This window comes from Emys orbicularis, chromosome 14, assembly GCF_028017835.1.
Source record: "Emys orbicularis isolate rEmyOrb1 chromosome 14, rEmyOrb1.hap1, whole genome shotgun sequence".
In the NCBI taxonomy this organism is placed as follows: Eukaryota; Metazoa; Chordata; order Testudines; family Emydidae; genus Emys; species Emys orbicularis.
This window is the reverse complement of record NC_088696.1, coordinates 10,548,753-10,571,219: the sequence shown is the minus strand read 5'-3', so window position 1 is coordinate 10,571,219 and position 22,467 is coordinate 10,548,753. Positions and strand designations below refer to the sequence as shown.

Genomic DNA, 22,467 nt, shown 5'->3' with positions numbered 1-22,467 from the left:
TTTAAAAGAATTTATGACAAATAGAAATATTATCTCCTAAAACTAAAGTCATGAATGGAGAAAAATTTGTATCTTTTGTTGGATTCACATGCCACCAAGCTGTACTTTAATACCCAGTAATCTCTCAGACTCTGTCTAGACTAGAAAAAAAGGTACATCTTAAAATCAAATTAACTAAAAGATTGAAACACCACTTAGCACTTGTAGTAGACACAAATTTAACACCTTTCAAACCATGTTAGCAGGTCCTTGGGGTAATCCCTGTTTATAACCCGATTGACCAATATGATTTTAAAAGTGTTAGTACTTAGATACAAGTTTAAGTGATGTTTCAGTCATTTTAGCTAATTCTGTTTTAGCCTACACTTTTTTTTTTAATTTAAAAAGACCTTCAAAGTACCCCAGCGTAGATGTTAAATATTTCTCATCTAATTTATTGACTGTATGACAGCTTCATGTTGCTGGACACAGTTTTGAACAGCATGCACCTGCCAAAACTTGCTTAACATAACCTTTAAAGTTCAGTCCAAGATTTGGTCTGAAGTTAGTTGACTAGTGCTCATTTGGAATCATATTCTCAGAAACATGAGGCAAACGCCCTCCAATTTCAATCAACCAAAAACACAGTGATCATATGAATATGGGTACGGAATGTGTCAATATCCAAAGGAACACATTAAATCCAGGAAAGGCAATCTTGTTTAGCTTTGGTGTTTCCTTGAGATAAAGTGGGTGATGATAGCATGATGGGAACATAGAAAATATGAAGGTAACATTAGTGCAATGACAGCTATGTATTTTGAACTAGAAAGAGTAAACACTGCAGGCCTGATTCTCAACATATGCCGGTGTAAATCAGAAATAAAATCCACTGAAGTCAGGCTCCCAAATTCATAGGAAGGACCCTCCTGTTTTTAACTATAGTAGAAATACTTTTTCTATTTAGTGAAACTCCATTTAAGTGTGTCAGACATGTCAAAGTTACATTTTGCCCTAGGCCAGGGCTTGCTACTTCATGTCCATTCCTGACTCTGTCAATCATTATCCAACCAGTGTATCAGGGGTGGAGCTGAAAGGCAATAAAAATAAGAGGTGAGAAGGGGAAGTGTTCTAGTACTTATACCCGTACCTGAAGTGATTCAAATAAACCAGTCTTACATTTTGCAATATTTCTTTCTTACTTCAGGATCCTAAACCAATTCCCCTTTTCCTGCCCCACCCCCTCAGCCAGTTCATATAAAACTCACTCTGCCTTTAGCAACACCTTGCTAGGCTGTTGTCTGTTAGTGCATGAGTGTCTGCCTTCTCTCTAGGAGAATGGACGCTTACATCTCTATAGCTGACCCTTCTGTCTTGCTCTGCTTGAGCATGACTGCAGCATTTGGAATAATCACCTTTTACAAAACTAAGAAGAACCAGGTTGAGAAAAAGTGTATATTTGCCCGTGGTCTCCTCCTGCTGCTTTTATTGGGAATACTCTGTTTTGCCACGCTGAAAAGTTATGTAGGCTTAATCCTGTTCTCCATGGGATGTCTCATCTGTTACATTTACTTATCAGTTCAAACAATGTTACCTGTGGACAACAAAGCTGTATTGATCACAGGTAAGAGGGAACATGCAAAGTTTGGGAAGTCAAATCTGCCCCATGAAACAGATATGCTGTACAAATTTGTGTAATCTTAAAGGTTATTTACTAAATATCTTGTATTCTTTTTACTCTTTTTATTAATTTTCCCAGAATTCTTTTTCCAGGTAATTAAATGTTCTGAAATCATATAGGAAAACATTCTTTGTGCTTATTTTATTATTTTTGGTGGCTTTGTCTCTTGAAAAGAAATTTTACAGATAGATTTTCAAGCTGCGCTGCTAGTTTCTTTAACTAATATTTATTAGTGAAATACATATTATGTTGCTTATGATTGTTAATCTTTTAGAACTAAGATTTTAATGAGTAGATGCATTTTAAATGTTACCATAATGCAATGCCTTTGTTTACTTCTGGAAAATGTTTTTATTAAACTATGCACATGTATACAATTATTTTTGACTTATACATTTAAACAATACATAGTCCCAAAGAATATCCAATTCAATACAGTAAAATAATATACACACACAATGTGTACATTATCTGTCCATCTCTGTGAAATTATTAATGAACGAGAGATTTTCCTAATAATGGAAGTTCATATACATAACATTACTAATGAGCTTTGCTCATGTATGAACTAGCTGTGACATGTTGCTCATCTGCTTTTTGCTAAATGTTTTTATTTTGTCATTTAAATATTTCAATCTGCTGTTTTGTCTGTAGCAATCTCCTGCTGCTCATTTGCCTTAGTAGCCTTTTTGTTTTGGGTTTTTTTTTTCTCTTTTTGTAACTGAAAGGGTGGATTGAATCTGAGTTGTAAAGCTGATTTGTTTGGCTAAGAGTTTATACGGAAACTTGGAAAGTAATTTAGTTTGGATTGACAAGTGTTATTACTGAGATGAAAAAGACAAATGATAAAACCACATCAGCAGAAAGGTCACATCTTTTCTTGTAGCTCAGCCAAGTTCTGTCTGCTGCATCCAGTCATGGTTCATGTGCAGTGGTGTATGGAATGAGGATGGATGTGAGCAGTGGGTGAATAGGGAATACATGATTGTGAATGAATGCACAAACTTGAATTGATTATCCGTAGCAATACTCTAGGTTTACACTCCGGGCTCTGGAGAGTTTCTTTTCTCTTTTCTTTCTTTCTTATACCTTTTGCAAGATGTTTAGATTTTGTCATTCTTTATTAAAAACCCGTCAGTTTCTCAGGGTTTATCTACCACCAGATTGTGTGGATTAATCTGTTGTGCTTCAGCTGATTATATTGCATTGAATCAAGTTCCAGGCCACCTTCAGTTGGTTTAAGATTTGCCTTTGCATCCACACTAGGGCTGCCCTAAACCAATAAACGTATAGGCTGTCCTCTTTGACCTAGGAGGAGGTTTTCCAATGCCGACTGGCACACAATCACTTGAAAGCAGGGTTTATCCGCAACACATTTCTGTGTTAAATTGCACCAATTGTTGCCTCCCCAGTGTAGATGCAAGGTCACTTTCAGTGTTGCTTTCTCCAATGCAGACAAGACCAGAGGGAGAGCTTTAATGACACGCTGTATTTCTCTTCACTTTTTCCCCCTAAATTGTTGTGGAATGTTGCTGTACGCTGTTACACTCCTATGTACACTATGTATCATATGACTTTTAAAAACACTCTGCATTTGTGGATAATCTAAGCACTATGCCCAGATGTACAGACACTCTTTTCTCGACCTATGTATTACATAATTTTTTTAACATTCGCTTTAATAAAGTTTTTAAATCTGTTCTCTGACATGCCAGAACAATGCATTCTTGGGATTCCCTCTAGGCAAACATGAAAGAGGCTGCAGATGTCACTAAGACCAAACAGGGTTTTTCTTGTTTTGATTTCTTGAAGTGAAATCCCATATCTGGGCTGAATGCTCCACCTGCCCTCTCCTCTGCCCTGCCTTTTAAGTGAGAACATACAATACAGAGATCTGTGACTAACACAGTTGTTAGCTGAGGTTTACAGCACAGCCTTAAGGAGAGAAAGGGTGAAGTGTTGGGGAAAGCAGACAGGTTTAGCAATGACAAGGAGGAAAGGCAACATTTCTTTCACCTGATTGTTAGGCACATCTCTCGCTTCCAACCAAGCTTCCAGCCAATCCACCTCCGTCTCATAAAAAACTTAATTTGGGGCCAGCCTTGCTCCCACTGAAGTCAAGGCACTTTTGTGTCTTTCTTCATGGATTTGGTCATCGATTTTAAGGCCAAAAGGGACCATTAGATCATCTAATCTGATCTCCACAGGCCGTAGAATTTCACCCAGATGCCCCTGTTTGGGCCCAATAACTTGGGCTTGACTAAAGCACATGTTCCAGAAAGGCATCATCCTGTCCTTCTCTGAAGACATCAAGAGATGAAGAATCTACCATTAATCTGACTATTAGTACCCTTCACCCACCAGCTGACATCAAACATGCTGACTCATGAAGCCATATGGAGGAAAACGTTGCATGTGCTGAAGAAACTCATCCCACAGAATGTAAATCTTTCTCTTCCTCAGCTAGTCCATAGCATCCTCTCAGCTATTTTATAGCATTTGAGTCTCTGTCCCTCATTTCAGAGAACTGAGGCATGTATTTGGGCCTGGGAGTCCTTCAAGCTATAGAATGGGTTTCCCATGAAACTGGCAAAATATTCTGTGTCCCTAAGAGTTTCCATTTAAATACACCCAACGGGCTCACTCCTGCAGGCAGGATTCATAGAAATATGTGGATCAATGGAGACACAAGAGTGCTCACCTGACTGCAGTTGCTTGTGTGCAAAAGTGTTTGTGTGATGTGTGCAAAGACAATAGCTTTACCTTATGCTGGGAGCGTTCACAGGCACTGCTGCACTGAATGAATAACAATCTGTAATATCAAGGAGTCTTTGAGGCACCTTAGAGACTAACAAATTTATTTGGGCATAAGCTTCCGTGGGCTAGAACCCACTTCATCAGATGCATCAAGTGGAACATACAGTAGGGAGGTATAAATACACAGCACATGAAAAGATGGGAGTTGCCTTACCAAGTGGGGGGGGGGGGTCGGTGCTAACAAACCAATTCAATTAAGGTGGAAGTGGGCTATTCTCAACAGTTGACAAGAAGGGGTGAATACCAGGGGAGGAAAAAAATCACCTTTGTAATGCTAATGAGGTCAATCTAATCAAGGTGGCCCATTTCAAACAGTTGACAAGAAGGTGTGAGTATCAGCAGGGGGAAATTAGTTTTTGTAGTGACCCATCCACTCCCAGTCTTTATTCAGACCTAATTTGATGGTGTCCAGTTTGCAAATTAATTCCAGTTCTGCAGTTTCTCTTTGGAGTCTGTTTTTGAAGTTTTTTTGTTGAAGAATTGCCACTTTTAAATCTGTTATTGAGTGTCCAGGGAGATTGAAGTGTTCTCCTACTGGTTTTTGAATGTTATAATTCTTGATGTCTGATTTGTGTCCATTTATTCTTTTGCATAGAGACTGTCCGGTTTGGCCAATGTACATGGCAGAGGGGCATTGCTGGTACATGATGGCATATATCACATTGGTAGATGTACAGGTGAATGAGCCCCTGATGGTGTGGCTGATGAGGTTAGGTCCTATGATGGCGTCCCTTGAATAGATATGCGGACAGAGTTGACAACGGGGTCTGTTGCAGGGATTGGTTCCTGGATTAGTGTTTTTGTTGTGTGGTGTGTAGTTGCTGGTGAGTATTTGCTTCAGATGGGGGGCTGTCTGTAAGTGAGGACTGGCCTGTCTCCCAAGGTCTGTGAGAGTGAGGGATCGTCCTTCAGGATAGGTTGTAGATCCTTGATGATGCAATAGAAAGGTTTTAGTTGGGGCTGTAGGTGACAGCTAGTGGCGTTCAGTTACTTTCTTTGCTGGGCCTGTCCTGTAGTAGGTGACTTCTGGGTTCCCTCCTGGCTCTGTCAATCTGTTTCTTCACTTCAGCAGGTGGGTATTGTAGTTTTAAGAACGCTTGATAGAGATCCTGTAGGTTTTTGTCTCCGTCTGAGGAATTGGAGCAAATGCAGTTGTATCTTAGAGCTTGGCTGTAGACAATGGATCCTGTGATGTGGTCTGGATGGAAGCTGGAGACATGTAGGTAAGTATAGCGGTCAGTAGGTTTCCAGTATAGGGTGGCGTTTATGTGACCATCGCTTATTTGCACTGTAGTATCTAGGAAGTGGATCTCTTGTGTGGTCTGGTCCAGGCTGAGGTTGATGGTGGGGTGGAAATTGTTGAAATCCTGGTGGAATTCCTCCATGGCCTCCTTCCCATGGGTCCAGATGATGAAGATGTCATCAATGTAGCGTAAGTAGAGTAGGGGCGTGTAAGAGGTCCGGACTCACCCCTGCGGCGCCTCCTGCTGGTCGTTCAGGGAATTAGCTCTCCAGCCTCTGGAGCGCCCTCTGCAGGGCGGTGATCCACCTTGTCCTCTGCACTGGCCCCGTGTCCCTCCCAGGACCCCGGTGCCCCTTGCTCTGGGTGCTGCCCCTGGCAATACCCACACACGCTAGGTCTCCCCTCCCAGGGGAACGCCCACCCACTAACCCCACCTCGCCTCAGGATAAGGCCATTGCCAGTCACCAACTAGCCCCCACTCTCTGGGGCAGACTGCAGTATAGGCCACTCATAATTGGCAAGGTTGGGTTTGGACCTGCTGCCTTGGCCTAGCCCTGGGCTGCCCTCTGCAACCCCCAGTACCCCTGGCCTTCTCCTAGGCCACAGCCTGGGGCTTTCCAGGCTGGAGCTCCCCAGCCCTGCTCCACCACAGGTACCCTGTCTAGCTCCCTGCAGCCAGGCCCTTCTCTCTCTGAAGGCAGAGAGAGTCTCTTGAGCTCTTGGCTCCCAGCCTCTTTATACAGGCCATCTGGGCTCTGATTAGGGTGTGGCCCAGCTGCAGCCACTTCCCCCAATCAGCCAGGGTTTTACCTTGCCCTGCCCCAGCCCTCTGCAGGGCTTTTCCAACCCCTCAGGGCAGGAGTGGGTGTCCACCCCGCTACAGGGCGTTAGGGGCCGAGAGCTGAGGAAGCGTTGTTCTAAGTCAGCCATAAAAATGTTGGCATATGGTGGGGCCATGCGGGTACCTATAGCAGTCCCACTGACTTGAAAGTATAAATTGTCCCCAAAGGTGAAACAGTTGTGGGTGAGGACAAAGTCACAAAGTTCAGCGACCAGATTTGCTGTGACATTATTGGGGATACTGTTCCTGACGGCTTGTAGTCCATCTTTGTGTGGAATGTTGGTGTAGAGAGTGTCTACATCCATAATGGCCAGGATGGTGATCTTCCAGAAAACACCAATGGATTGTAGTTTCCTCAGGAAGTCAGTGGTGTCTTAAAAATAGCTGGGATTGCTGGTAGCATAGGGCCTGAGGAGAGAGTCTACATAGCCAGACAATCCTGATGTCAGGGTGCCAATGCCACTCTGAAATATATAATATGTTACATGTTTATCATCATCCATCCCAAAGACCCAGAAAAAGCATTTTACGAAACCTTAAACTGAAATACAAAATATGTACAAAGATCACTTCCTCCTCTACTGCAATGCAGCCATCTCAAAAGTGGAATGTGCCTTGACTTCAGTGGGAGCAAGGCTGGCCCCAAATCAGGTTTGTATGGGACGGAGGTGGATTGGCTGGAAGCTTGGTTGGAAGCGAGAGAGGTGCCTAACAATCAGGTGAAAGAAATGTTGCCTTTCCTCCTTGTCATTGCTAAACCTGTCTGCTTTCCCCAACACTTCACCCTTTCTCTCCTTAAAGCTGTGCTGTAAACCTCAGCTAACAATTGAGTTAATCACAGATCTCTGTATTGTATGTTCTCACTTAACAGGCAGGGCAGAGGAGAGGGCAGGTGGAGCATTCAGCCCAGAAATGGGATTTCACTTCAAGAAATCGAAACAAGAAAAACCCTGTTTGGTCTTAGTGACATCTGCAGCCTCTTTCATGTTTGCTTAGAGGGAATCCCAAGAATGCATTGTTCTGGCATGTCAGAGAACAGATTTAAAAACTTTATTAAAGCTAATGTTAAAAAAATTATGTAATACATAGGTCGAGAAAAGAGTGTCTGTACATCTGGGTATAGTGCTTAGATTATCCACAAATACAGAGTTTGTTTTTAAAAGTCATATGATACATAGAGTACATAATCAGCAATAACCCACATTTAGGTGAATACATTTAAGAATACAGTTTAGATATTAGCATCCAAGTATCGGGGTACATCACTCATTTAAAGTTGTACAGAGATTTGGTTGTTGAAAGCAAAATATATCAATAAGTGGAGATTGTCCCTCAGTAATTGAGAATTAAGGTAGGTTGTCCATTTAGGAAATACCATCTATCAGGGAAGTCTTTCAGTTACTTTCCTTACTGCGCTTCTCATTGGCACTCCAGCTCATCCCTCCTGGTATTGTCGATGTCCACTGATGTGTTCTATGTAGATGTCCCTCGCCCATCTGATGGCATCTGACACCATGAGTTGCCGCATCAGCCGAGAGTAGCATTGACCGATTCCGCATTCTCGTAACACTTGCTCAGTACTGGGGTCTCATGCGCCCAAGGCTCCGACAATCAGCACGTGTGTCTGAACCTGATGACCCCTAGCTCTCAAGGTGTCGGCGAGAGGTGCATATTTCTCCACCTCTCGAGCTCTGGCATTGTGGAAGGCTGGGGGACCTGTTCTCGAAGGGCACTGTGACGTCCACCATGATGATCTTCTTTCGTTCCTCATTGGTGATGATGATGTCCGGTTGCTGTTGGCAGATGGTTCTGGGAAGTTCATGGCAACCTTTCCTATGGGTAGTGGGAGGCTCTGACCAGGCATCGTCGCAGCTGCCAGGCTCTGAAATGGGGCTTGCCACTACACAGGACGTGGGGTAGTGTCTCGTTGGCATAGCCACACTTCCTACATTGCTTGTCCCGATTCCCAGGGCAGACAGCTCTGTTCAGCGGAACGCAGTTAAGCTGGGCCCTGTGGATTAACCTGAAGTCAGCATATCGTGTGAAGCTGCCCCCGGGGAGGAAGTGGTTGCTGGCGTCCCACTTGCACGTCACCTCAAATGCCTTGCCCTGGTCCGGCTTCCGCTTCAGATTTTCCACATACTGGCAGCGGATGGCATCCTTCAGGGTCCTCTCCAGCATGGTTCTAGCTTTCAGAGTGAGGATTGTGTGGTTTGTGTTCTTCACCTGTGGCACCAGGACTCCCAACTCCTGGCGTTCCTCACACCACGTCCAGCGGCAGCCGATACGATTCTGCAGTTATCGCATAGAGTTGCGGGCACAAGTCCAGAGCGAAGCAAAGTCTCCCCCGTCTCTTCCAAATTCGCCTTCCAGCGAGCCATTCAGGTAGGTGGCAACATCTTGATTGGAAGGGGTCCTGGCGATTGGCTTTTTGATGACCTCCCGCATAGCACTTTCTGCGATGTTCCTCACCGTGGTGTCCAGGCATGTCAGAAGGCGTAAGGCGTAAGTGATCACTGCAATGTTGCACAGATCACCTATTGGAGGGATATTGGCACCGCCCTGCCTGTGCGAGATGCACACCAGTTCATTGCTGGCTTTCTGGGGAAGAAACATCCACTTCTTCACCAGCTGCCTGATGGCTGGACGCGGAAACCCGTCAGCGTGCCGAGATGTTGGTATGCTTGCCTGGCCTCGAGGAAGATCATGGGTTCACCCTGGATCTGAAAAGACGTCGCCTGGACTGAATCCCCTCTACTGCCGTTGATATGCAGGGATGTCCACTCTCTAGCATTGAAGTGGAGTCCCATCCAGTTGGCAGCCTGGCTGGTGATGTCGAGCATTTATTGGAGATACTCGGGGTTGTCTGCGATCAGGACCAGATCGTCTGCGTAGGCCAGGATATTCACGCTGTTGCCGTACATGTGGAAACCGCCTAGCCCGCTGGAGATGGCTCAAATGAGCGACTCCATGGCTAAGTTGAAAACAATGTGGCTGAGGGGACAACCTTGCTTCACGCCACTATGGATAGGAATTTCAGGCATCTATCCTTCCATGGAGCGGATGGTGGTGATGCAGCCTTTATAAAGTTCTCCGATCAGTTGGAGAAAGTTTTCAGGCATCCCGAACTCTCGCAGCATGACAAAAATGTGCTGGTGGGGCATCGATCCAAAAGCATTAGCCAGGTCGAGCCATGCTATGGCACATTGCCTCTGTGCCCTCCTGGCTGTGTGGATGGCAGTCTGAAGGACAAAGTTGTATTCGTAGCAGCCTTCTCATGACACGAAGCCTTTCTGGATGGAGCTGGTGGCTCCTCCGTTCACTGACCAGTCTGTGATCCTAGCTGCGAGGCAGTTGGCATACAGCTTCTACATGGTGGAGCAGAAAGATGGGTCTCCAGTTGATGGGGTCGTCTCGCTCACCTTTCTTGTAGACGTGCACCATCATAGACTTCTTCCAGGACCTGGGAGTACAGCAGAACTGTTTGCATTTGTTGAAAAGTGCAGTTAATACCAGGCAGCCGGGGTCTCATTTTTTCAGGATGTTATAGTGCAGGGGTTCTCAAACTGGGGGTCGGGACCCCTCAGGGGGTCACGAGGTTATTATATGGGGGATCGCAAGATGTCAACCTCCACCCCAAATCCCGCTTTGCCTCCAGCATTTATAATGGTGTTAAATATATTAAAAAGTGTTTTTAATTTATAAGGAGGCGGGGGTCGCACTCAGAGGCTTGCTATGTGAAAGGGGTCACCAGTACAAAAGTTTGAGAGCCACTGGTATAGCGATTGCCATCTTTTCTTGGGGCTGTGTTTTTGGTCTTTGTAAGTCTGGCCTCTACTGCCCATGATGTAAAGTCTTGTTCCAGCTCCTCTGCACAGTCAACGCGGGGTAGAGGGTGAAGGCACTCTGGACGCTGTGCGTCGTTCTGAGCTACACGGTCAAACAGCCCCTTGAAGTACGAGAATGGTCTTTCTGACAGGATTGTGCAGCAGGATAGCCTTAGGGCGGTTTGACCAGTAGAGCTTCCGGATGCTGCTGCTGGGTCGTAGCAGTGACTGATATTCCTTCTCCTGGCTTCTCTCCTGTGGTGGTGGTGGTGGTGATGTCTCCACGCAGGAGTTCTGTGCGCAGTTGGTGTGTTCTCCTGAGTTCCCTTCCTCCCAGATACGATTTCTGCAGACAGGTTTTTAATGAGTCTGGCTACAAGGAGGTCAAAGTCATCGAAGGAGGCTGTTCTTGCCAACTCCTCTATCCAAGCGGCTTGCCGTGGTGTGGCGGCCCTCGCCGAAGGCTACTGCTCCTCTGGCTGCTCAATCTCCACAGGCTCAGGCTGGGAAATTGCTGTGGGATTAGCCTGTAACCTATTTTCCTACCTGTGTTGAGTACTCCGTTTGGCTGGATCTTGAGGCATGATCTCTGGAAGGAGGGCGGTGTCTTCCCTTCCAGATTTTAGGGCAGCACTTGTTCTCCTGCACCCAAACTCCCTCCCCGGAGCCTGCACCCCACACCCCCTTCTGCACCCCAACCCCCTGCCCCAGCCCAGAGCCTGCACCCAGCATCCAAACTCCATCCCAGAGCCCATGCCCCTCCCGCACCCAAACTTCCTCCCAGAGCCTTAGGCAGGTGTGTGTGGGGGGGAAGGGGCGGGACTTGGGCCCGTTCTGGGCACCACCAAAAATTATACAAACCTGCCGCCCCCACTGCAGGAACCACCTCCGCAGCTCCGATTGGCTGCGGTTCCCCGTTCCCAGCCAATGGGAGCTGCTGAGTTGGTGCTCGGGGTGGGGGCAGCACACATAGACCTCCCTGGCCGTGCCTCTGCCTAGGAGCCACAGCTGGACATGCCGGCCGCTTCTGGGAGCGGCATGGAGCCAGGGCATATAGGGAGCCTGCCTTAGCCCTGCTGCACTGCCGTACTTTTAGCGCCCTAAAATCTCTCAGATTGGCTTCAGTAGATTAGATTTTTATCAGTAAATGTCAATTTCGCAGCACACACAGAAACCAACAAAAAATACTTTCATCAATAACCAAAATTTGCAGAGAGGTAAAGTATGAAAAATGCTGCTTGAGAACTTAGTGTTTGCTTGAAGGATAATTGCTTTGTATATTTTGACATGTGATGTTGACAGTTTGTATTTGAAAGGTTATAAAGGTTTATCTTTTTGAATCTCTGTGGACACTGTCATTAAATAATTGTCCGAGCCACAGAATTTCCTGCAACTGTGAGAACTTATACAGATTCAAAATCTAAAAAAATGCTTAGAAATAAACATCTGGTACCTATCAAAATTATATAAAAAAAAAAAAAAAAAACTTGAATTCTGCCAGCCCTACTTATATTGCATGTTAAACACCAATGCACTAAGGGACCAATTTTCGAAGGATCCTTTACCTAGTCTCCATTTGGCTGTGTGCATGTATGCATGGTTTTCCCAGCAGTCATTTTACATTATCATATCATTCTTAATAGATGATGAAGAGCTGGGTGAAAGTTTTCAGTCAACGTTTTTTTTTTGTTTTTTGCCAAACCACGCAGCTTTGAGTTGACCCAAAATATGTCAGTGATTTGTGTCAAATTCACTGATTTTTTTATGGTAAAAACCAAACAATAATAATTAAAAACCCAATATGAAATGTTTCACTTTGAAATTTGCTTCATTTTATCTTAATTTTATTTTGAAAGATTAAAAACAACACCTCAAACAAAACCAAATGTTTCTTTTAGGGTCAAACAAAATGTTTCATTTGACCCAAACAAATGTTTTTTAATGTTTCAGTTCAATGAAAATTAAAAAAAAAAAAATCATTTCAGACCAACTCAAAACAATTATTTTTCCTAAACAGTCAGTGAACCAAAAAAACTAACAGCAGCAGCAAACATTCTTACAGCTCTGTTTAGGAAGAAGTTTTTGTATTTTATTTTGCCTAAGGTGTCTTTCTGATTTTGGTGCTTTCAGGAAGTGATTCCGGGATTGGACATGCATTGACGAAGTACCTTGATAATTTAGGATTTGTTGTATTTGCTGGTGTCTTAAATAAAAAAGGAGCTGGGGCTGAAGAATTAAAAAGAAGCTGTTCCCAGAGACTTTGTGTCCTGCAACTGGATATAACCAGTTCTGCACAAATTAAGGAAGCCTATCTTAAAATTTCAGAGATGGTGCAAAATACAGGTATAGTTTCTGTGACATTTTATGGGGTGGTGTGCCTATACCTCTTGCAAGGGGCTTCCATTGCATCACTGTTTGAAAATGTGTCCTGGTGTGTGTGCGCGCGCGTGTGTTCTGCATTTCCCACCCCACCTCTGTACCAGTAAGGATATTTATATTGTTATAATGATGAGACTTTTCCTTTATGGAGCACTCCAAAAACAGGATCCTTATCAAATGACACTAGTGTGCCACCTACAAGAAGCAAGTGGGCCGAGAGGAGGAAAGGCGCAATGTGGGCACATGTACCCAGGGGTGAAAGTAAGGCGGTACAGGCCGGTATGGTGTACCGGTAAAAAGTGGCCGCCGGTACCGGTAAAAAGTCGCTGCCGGTACCGGCCCCTACCACCTTACTTTAAAGTGCTGCCGCGGCAGTGCTTTAATGTTGCTGCCACTTTTGTGCCCCCCGACGGCAGTCCTGCCGGGTCCTTAGTGGCAGGGCCGCCGACGGGGGAGCACAAAAGGGGCAGCGACGTTAAAGCGCTGCTGCAGCAAAGGACCCTGCTTAAAGCACTTTATCGTCGCTGCCCCTTTTGCCCCCCCCGGCTGCCAACAGGGGAGGAGGGAGAAAAGGAGCAGCTGCCCCAGGGCTGCCGATTTAAAAGGGCCAGGGGCTCCAGCCGCTGATGCGGTAGCGGCAGCAGTGGCCAGAGCCCCGGGCCCTTTAAATCGCCGCTGGAGCCCCGGGTGGTGCGGGCCAGGCAGTCTGGAAGGGCTGGCTGGGGGATGCTGACCCCCAGCCCCACCCCTTCTGCCTGAGGCCCCGCCCCTTCTGGGGAAAGTCGGCCCCCGTACTGGGTAAGTTTTCAATCTTACTTTCACCCCTGCATGTACCTACAATTACACAGCATCCTAACTTTGTTTTTGGCCATTCAGACTAGAAGCTGGCATTTTAACAGTCGTGCTTTCTCTTTGTTAGGGAAATTATATTTACTTAACCTTCTTTGGCAGCAGGGACTCTGTAACAGCAGTGTACATTTCCTTCTCTTCCTCAGGGTTATGGGGTGTTGTCAACAACGCTGGAATCATGGGGTTTCCTGCAGATGGTGAGCTGCTGCCCATGAGTGTTTACAAGCAGTGTATGGATGTGAATTTCTTTGGGCATGTAGAGGTGACCAAAATGTTCTTACCGCTACTTCGGAAATCCAAAGGAAGGCTAATTAATATCTCTAGTATGGCAGGTGAGTTAAACTAAAGTTCCAAGTTGATGGTGCTGTACCAATAATTATTTAGAATTTACCTGATGTAAATATTGAATAAGGTTTTGGTCAATATATCTCTGTTTACTAATTCTCAGAAGTCCATATCTGCTTATTATTTCATTATCTATAGGCCTCTGTAATGAAACATCTATTTTGTCCAGTGACTGCCTCCAGTAACCAACCCATAAAGAAGAAGAGTTTTATAGGGATAAAAACAGTAGCATCCTAGAGAAAGGTTTCAGAGTAGCAGCCGTGTTAGTCTGTATCCGCAAAAATAACAGGAGTACTTGTGGCACCTTAGAGACTAACAAATTTATTAGAGCATAAGCTTTCGTGGTGGTTGTAGCCCACGAAAGCTTATGCTCTAATAAATTTGTTAGTCTCTAAGGTGCCACAAGTACTCCTGTTATTTATCCTAGAGAAATTAACTCTTGTTCCATAGAAACAAATATAATAATGTAGCATGCCTAGATCTGGACACGATAGGTGGAAAATCCCCAGCAGGAGAACAAGGAAATCAGGTGTTGGTAGGGGCACAAATGTAGGTGCTGGAACTAGAGGTGCAGGGGGGTGCTGCAGGACCCCCGGCTTGAAGTGGTTTCTGTCATATGCAGGGTTTACAGTTTGGTTCAATGGATCTTAGCACCCCTAGAAATTGTTCCAGCACCCCATGGCATAGGCGCCGACTCCATGGGTGCTCCGGGGCTGGAGCACCCACAGGGAAAATATGATGAGTGCGGAGCACACACCGGCAGCTCCCCACCCCGCTCTCCCACCCCAGCTCACCTCCGCCTCCTCCCCTGAGCAGGACGCCGCGTCCTGCTTCTCCCCCCTCCCTCCCAGCACTTGTGCCACGAAACAGTCTGGGAGGGACGGGGGCGGGAAGGAGGAACGCGGCACGCTTGGGGAAAAGGCGGGGTCAGGGCAGGGATTTGGGGAGGGATCCAATGGGGCAGGGAGGGGGCAGAGTCAGGGAGGGGTCAAGGGGCGTGAGCACCCACCGGCGCCAACAAAAGTTGGCACCTGTGCCCCATGGCACATATAAACTTGAGGGACTCACAGAGCAAGACATCAGGAAGCTTTGGGCAGGAGCGAGGGACAAGCTTTTGTAGTGGGGGGTTTCTGTCTAATTGTGGGACCAACCACGGTCCTTGAAAACTAGCTGACCTGGAAAGGGAGAGCAGAGCCATGATTCTGTAGGGAAAGGATCCTGGGCACCTAAGAGGACTCTGCCCAAATCCAAAGAACTCTCCAGGGTGCTGAGGAAACTGAGGCAGGGAAATGTGTATTGGGATGTTTATGATTTTTGTCTAGATCTGTGTACCCCTCATGTTAAATAAAGAGTATGTGTGTTTACAGTCGGGTGCAGAGTGTGTCTCTGTTGGCTTTCACTTGTGTGCCACTGGACAGTTAGACCCCGAGTGCCCCCATAGGTGGAGTTCTGGGATAGGGTGTATTTAAGCTAAGGAGAACTCTGAGAGGTTAGCATTAGTCTGAGGGACGAGGCAATTGGACTGCAGTGTCCCAGCTCTCTGAAAAGGCTGCTAGACAGAAGCTCTGCCCAGGAGTGTGCCTAGGGACCCCAGCCACAGGCAATGCCTGGACACTATTTAGACACACTGGGCTTAAAGAACACAGGGGATCCAATGAGGTGGTCCCCAAACACAACACAACTGATGTGTCCATTCAGGAGGGTTCTGTGTGTGACAATGTTGAAGTCCACTCATGCAGAATAGCCTGTTAACAATTTACGGCCTGAAATATCTTTTTTTTTTTTTTTTTTTGTAATAAAAAAGATTTCAATTCACGTTGAGGGACGTATTTTTATCCCAGCCTCCATGTTTGCGAATACAGTTTTGTGGGCACAGTTATTTGTTACAGAAGAGCCAAATTCATGCATGTAAGTGGTACTTGAGAACCCATATCGGGGCTATCATCCACCTCACTAGTTTGAACAATGACTGTTGGCTTATGCAAATTTTAAATGCGTTGGTATAAATTTGGAGATGATGTGACATAACAAGGGATCTGTATTTCAACTAGCTGGCTCCCACTGAAGTATATGGCAAATTCTCATTGGCTCCGGTACAAGCAAACTCAGGTGCCCATACTCTGGGTGAAATCCTGGCCCTATGGAAGTTAATGAGAATTTTGCCATTGATTTTGTTGGATCCAGGATTTCACCCTTTTGTGTGTGTGTGGTTACACCTAACTTAGTTACCCAAAAATTAAGTACTCCCTCAGCAAGCCAATGAAAAAAGTCACATTTCTGTGCAATGATGGACTTATCTCCCGGTCATGTTTTCATATAAATGAGATCTTATAATTTTACAGTGAAGGAAACAGTGTATTGAGCATTTTAAAACTGACTTTTCTAATTTGGGTGATCACCTGGAAACAGGAGCAATAATACAGGGGTGCTTTTGGTCACACCTGCTTTACTTATAAATATTTACATGGCTGCATTTATACGCTGGCCAGTTCTGGTAAATGTGTGCCTATATTAAAGGGGTGCGCATTCTTTTGGTAAAACATTAGCAGAACAGTTAGGGAAGTCGCATTATGTAGTCTGTGCTTCCCTGTGCTTGGTTGGGGGAAGGGTGTACTTTAACTAGAGTTAAGGTTAGACTGACCTCAAAGGAAAGGAATGTTGTCGGTTTAAGAAAGGAGGAGTTAATGTCAGTTCAGATTATGCAGACGACAATAAGTAATTTACTGGACTGTTTTAAAAACAAGGACTCTCTGCTTTTATTTGAGGCTAACCTGTGTCTTTGGTCATTGCAGTAAGAAACTGAGTAGATGATTAGGCGGTTTATAGTAAATCTGCTTTAGATTTCGTCAATGTCTTTTCCTTTAGAAGACATCAAAAAAGTTAAAATGGCCTTTTAATAACAATGCGTTGCATTATGTGTGTCTTATTTTGAGCATGTACTGCAAGTACCAGTGAGACGAACTGTGGGTACAGCAGGGGGTGGGCTTGATGACCTATTGGAAGAGGATTCTAATCTGACGCAGGGAGTTCTATACTCTCCTGCGGCCATCCTCTTCTTCACTGTAAAAGCATGGCCTTTGGAGACTAAAGTTCCCTGCGAGAGTTGGTTGAAAATTTTCTGTCAAAAGGAAAATTTTCACAGAAAAATTTCATTTTCTAAAATTTTTCAGTTTTCAAAAACTAAAAATTCAGAAAAACTGGAAATTTTCTCCCCTGAAATTTTGTTAAAAATGAAAATTTGTAATTGCTTTTGGAGTTTTTAAAGAAAATTCTTGTTGTTTTCCAGCTCTTCCATTATGCAGTATACTGTTGCGTTTTCTTGATCCTGAGGAAGGCTGGTTGGATTGAAATAGAGCAATGCATTCTGGAACCTGTGACTTTGCCTCTGTTATATCTGTTCCCTTTTATGCAATGTAATTGTGACCTTTGGGCTCTCAGCACCTTACTGATGTGGTTTTTAGTTGGATGAAGTTTGGTTTGGCCTAATAGATTTCTCCTAGCTCCAGTCTCACCTTTTTCAAGCAGATGTTAAAAACAGATGGAGAATCTACAGCCAGTATATGAGGTGGCTTTATAAGGCCTGGTCTACACTACATAGTTAGGTTGCCATAAGCTGCCTTGCGTTGACCTACCTGTGGAAGTATCTTCACTTACATTTGACTCCTGACGATGTCAGTGCCTCTCTAAGCCGATTTAGTAACTCCACCTCCCCGAGCAGTGTAGAGACATGGTCAAAGTAATTAGGACGATGCAGTGTCAGTGTAGACGCTGTGTTACTTACATTCACTGTTACTGGCCTCCAGGAGCCATCCCACACTGCCTCACACGCTGACACTATAATTGATACAAGTGCTCATGGTGAGGACATGCATTGCTGACATAAGGAGCCAAATGTGGACATATACAAGTGATTTAATAACTGTGGTAGCCATATGCCGACATAAGTTAAGTCGTCATAATTCTGTAGTGTAGACATGGCCTAAAACTGGAATTGAGACTGTGTAACTGACAGGGACTTCAAATCCACTGCCTTTATTCACCCATTAAAAACAACAGAACAAAACACGATTGCTTAATTATTAACACTATCTAACACGTTATCTGTGTGATTTCCCTTTCTGAACATAACAGCAATTGTGATTCTCTGCATTGTATCCCAAAATGCAATACAATTTACTCTCCCTGTGTTTAAAAGTGACTGATGGCCAGGTGTGACTCTGACTGCAGCTGCTTCGAGCTACTGCTGATTTAAGATTTTTTTTGTGCCAGAAAAAAATGAGTCCCGCGACGTCTTGTCTTTAACCTCAGTGAGAGCTGCATAATTTTGGGTTATGCTATGATCATTCTTTTAAATTATTGAAATAAAGTTTCAGTTGCCCAGAAAGCACTGGAGTCAAACTTTATCATGGTTTATATTGCTCCTATAGGAGGCATTCCGATGACAAGGTTTGCCGCATATGGTGCATCAAAAGCAGCTCTGTCCATGTTTTCCGGAGTAATGAGGCAGGAGCTTGCCAAATGGGGAATTAAAGTTGCTGCAGTTCATCCAGGAGGCTTCAGAACATGTAGGTATTTGACATTTCAGCTAGTTCTCCTTCTTCCTTCAGATTATTCCCTATAGACCAACATCCTCAAGTAAAAGTCGTGAATGATTCTCAGCAGTCACAGTTACTTCCTATCCTTCACTTCCATTACTCAAATTAAGATCCAGCTTTCTTAAGGGAATTAAAAATACCCCACCAACCTCCCCCTACATAGGTAGTGAGTGATTTTTTGCTTCTAAGCAGCCAACCTTTCGGCAATGATCTTTATCAAGGGATGATTGAAAACCTTAGTTTGCCTTTCCCGATTAATAGAATGTAGTGAATGACTAGCAGTAGGGTGACCAGATGTCCCGATTTTATAGGGACAGTCCTGATTTTGGGGTCTTTTTCTTATATAGGTTCCTATTACCCCCCACCCCCGTCCCGATTTTTCACATTTGCTGTCTGGTCACCCTAACTAGCAGTGGCACGTCTAAGTGTTTGTCAGTCATTCCAGATGGGGGAGGCAATCATTTCTTCTCTTTGCTTTTACCTGTCTTGCCAGAAATAAAAAGCAGACTTCGGTGTGGGTTTGACTTGATTAAGGAAGTCACAAGAACTAATTAAGAACTTCAAATCTGGCCAATAATAGGTACAATTTCATGCTACACAGTGATCTAATTCTCTTTATCAAACAGTTTTCCTGTGTAATGGGTTCCATCTGCATAATGGGAGTCCTGGTGCATTGTTTCAAGGTGCTACTCATTTTTACTATGTAACTGAGGCTCCTATCTTTTTAATCTCCCCTGCCCACATTCCAGTAGCTCTTTCAACTCTAAATCCTTCTTCTCTCCACGCTGTTAGAGAAGAAAACCAGGTTTCTGCAGAATTCCTTTCCATGTCACAAAAGTTGCAAGTCACAGAAGAGATTTCAGGCATTCAGTGGAGACCAAAGTAGTGGTATCTAGCTAGCTAGCTTAAGTACTTGGAGAATGGGCCCTACAGAACACAGTTGAGGGCCTGTAGAAGGGCATTATGAGGACCCCGCATTCCCAGTCTCTGTGGATGTGCTTGTTCTGGTGATGAAAATGGAAGGGGTGAGTTTCCAGTGCTATCTATCCAGCACCTTTTATTAGAGTAAAAAATTGTGTTTACAAAGACATTAAAAAGCAAAGAGAATTTTCTTTATCTGTAAACCCTCATTACACGTTCCATGGAAAATAACTTGGAATGGCCTTACTGAGAAAGTGTTTCTTAAGGGACAGGGCTCTAAAATTTCCTAGCTGTTCCTCTGTGTTTAGATATGGTTTACATTAGCAAAGTACAAGCTTGATAGCAAAGACGAAAAAGGAGTGAAGTCCCTCAATCCATACTTTAGAGTAGGCTGTCCTGTCCTGTTCTAGCTGAAACTTATCAATACTTTTGTTATATTTTTAAGAACTTCAGGCTTACCATCAAATAACGAAACTTCTTAATGAAGTTTAGATGTGCAGAACGAGATATGGAGGAAAAAAGACCCAATGTACTTATTTACCAGTTGAATTGGATTGTCAAGTTAATGTACAAAAGCCCAGGTACTTTACTTTGTTATTCCAGGCATACAAGGTACATCTGAGCTGTGGGCTAAGCAAGAAAAGGATCTTCTGGAGAATCTCACACCAGACGTGAAGAAAGATTATGGTGAAGACTACATTGAAGCACTGAAAAATTTCCTCCTGCACATGCCAGTTCATTGTGCTTCTGACCTCTCTCCAGTACTAGATGATGTTCTCCATGCTTTATTGGCAAAGAGTCCACATGGTTTATACACTCCAGGCAAAAGTTCTTACCTAGCTCTATGTACCTTTTGCTATTTTCCTCTCTGGCTTTACGATTTGTTCATTGGTAAGATGCAAAGTAACAAAAGTGTACCCAGCGCTTTAAGGGCATCAGAGGCCAAAAACAAGAACACGTAAGCAGAGTGTGGAATTCCGTCAGCATTTTAAATTATACCAGGAGAACAGGGCAAGGTTTTGTGTGAAGACACCGTTTGCTACATTGCAATTTATTGGGGCCCTTTGCTCATCAAATTGCATTCCAGCTGCTGGGCAATTGGGGCTGAGGTTAATCTTGAAGCTTTGTGTATTTTAGGCCTTGTCTACACTACGGGGGGAGATTGATCTAAATTATGCAACTTCAGCTGTGTGAATAATGTAGCTAAAGTTGACGTACTTAGATCTACTTATCGCGGGGTCCACACTATGCGATGTCGACTGCACTTGCTGAGGACTAGCTTCTTGGCAAGTTTTAAAAATAACTTCATTTTATTTGAGTGCCAAAAAAAGTTATTTTGTTTAAGTACTTGGGGATCAAATGCTTCTCATATATGGGATAACTCAATCATGGTCAAATTAAATTTTACTTTAAAACATTCTCTCTTTGGGTTCAGAACATGTATGACAAATTTTGGCCCCTTCAAGGGTAATTTTTCTGAAAAAGTTTTCGGGGCTTAAAAATTAAAGTGGAAATGTTGTTTCCCCATCAGGACTTAAAAACACCTTCAACATTTGTACGTGTTCACTGGCAAGTGAGATTTTTGATTTTCAAAAGACTCTGTGTCTGTGTGACGCTGATTTTCAGTGAACAAAGCCAAGTAATGAAGCAAGAATAACAACTTTTGGAGCCAAGGCTGTTTTTAGCAGGCTTATATGATAACCTGATAAGTGCTTCCTTGATGCATGGATTTTCAAAAGACAATAAATGACCTGAGAGTGTAAGTCCTACTGAAAGTCCAACATGTGACCAAGGGCCAGATTTTTAAAGGTATTTAGGTGCCTGGTCAGATTGTCAAAATCGTCTCAGCGTGCAACACTCAATTAAATCAATGAGTTTTAGGCAACTAGATATTTTGGAAAAAAAAAACCCTGGGCACCTAAATACCTTTTAAAAAACCTGCTGCTACATCACTTAGAAGCACAAGTCCTGTTGAAAATCAAACATGTGACTGTTATTCATGGGAAAAATCAATTGGCTTTGTGCTCCTAAATTATTTGATTACCTAACACACCTAGGAACAGTAGCACAAAAATCAGTTAGGCTCTTTCAAAACTCCCATGCACCAACGATAAGTAGCTTCCAGCTTATCACATAAGCCTTCTAAACACAGCCCTAATTACAATAGTTTTTACTCTTGCCCTATTACTTGACTTTATTCATACACACATTTAATCTCAGGTTTGCACTTGTGATACATGGTATTTATTTGCATAGCACGGGTGGTGTGCTAGGTGTTTTACAGATAGGCCTAAAGATTTTATTTCCCCCTGAAGGACCAAAAATAGCTGGGTGGGATAGATGGCCCTTGGAGCAGATTTTGGTGTTGTGTAGTGAAGCAAACTGGACAGGGTTATACTTGACATTGTTGATAAACACATGACTCTGGAGCTGCCTGTACCATCAACATCACATTCTCATGAAGGTGACCCAAGTAAAAAAAAATGACAGACAGGGGGAAACGGTGGGAGAGGGGGAGAGAGGAATTAAAAATTTTATTAAGACGATGTTAAAAAAAAAAAAAGTAGTGAACAGAGTTTGAGCATAGAAGTTTCTGGTTATCAGGGAATAACATACAGATTATCGAGGGTGCAAAGTTTGGCTTAAGATCAGGTGGCATGAGGAATACATAATCTGCAATATCCCCAATTGGGGGTAAAAGGTTGATGGGTCAAAGTACAGACATTGAGATATGAGGGTATGAAGTTCATAGAGTGGTTGTGTTCGGGTGTGGAGTATAATGAGTGGATATGATGATGAGGATGGATTGACCCTCATTTGGTGAGATTTAATGTTTAGGGAGTTTATGGTTCCAGTTCATATGATCCAACGGAGAAGGTCACTTGGTCCCTTTTTCTTCTTGCCTACCTAATCTCATTGTTAATGTGGTGACAAACACCAAGCAAAGGAAGCAGCGATACCTAAAGGGATCATGGTTTGATCCATTGATC

At 43.9% G+C, this 22,467-nt stretch overlaps 1 protein-coding gene across 1 annotated transcript; it reads left to right on the top strand.

The window, feature by feature from the left end:
• Window positions 1-1,290: 1,290 nt before the first annotated feature.
• HSD17B2 (hydroxysteroid 17-beta dehydrogenase 2) lies at window positions 1,291-20,439 on the top strand. Its single transcript, XM_065416857.1, has 5 exons — window positions 1,291-1,603; window positions 12,519-12,731; window positions 13,763-13,948; window positions 18,389-18,526; window positions 20,081-20,439. Exons 1-5 carry the CDS (start codon window positions 1,291-1,293, stop codon window positions 20,437-20,439), a joined length of 1,209 nt encoding a protein of 402 aa, XP_065272929.1.
• Window positions 20,440-22,467: the final 2,028 nt, after the last annotated feature.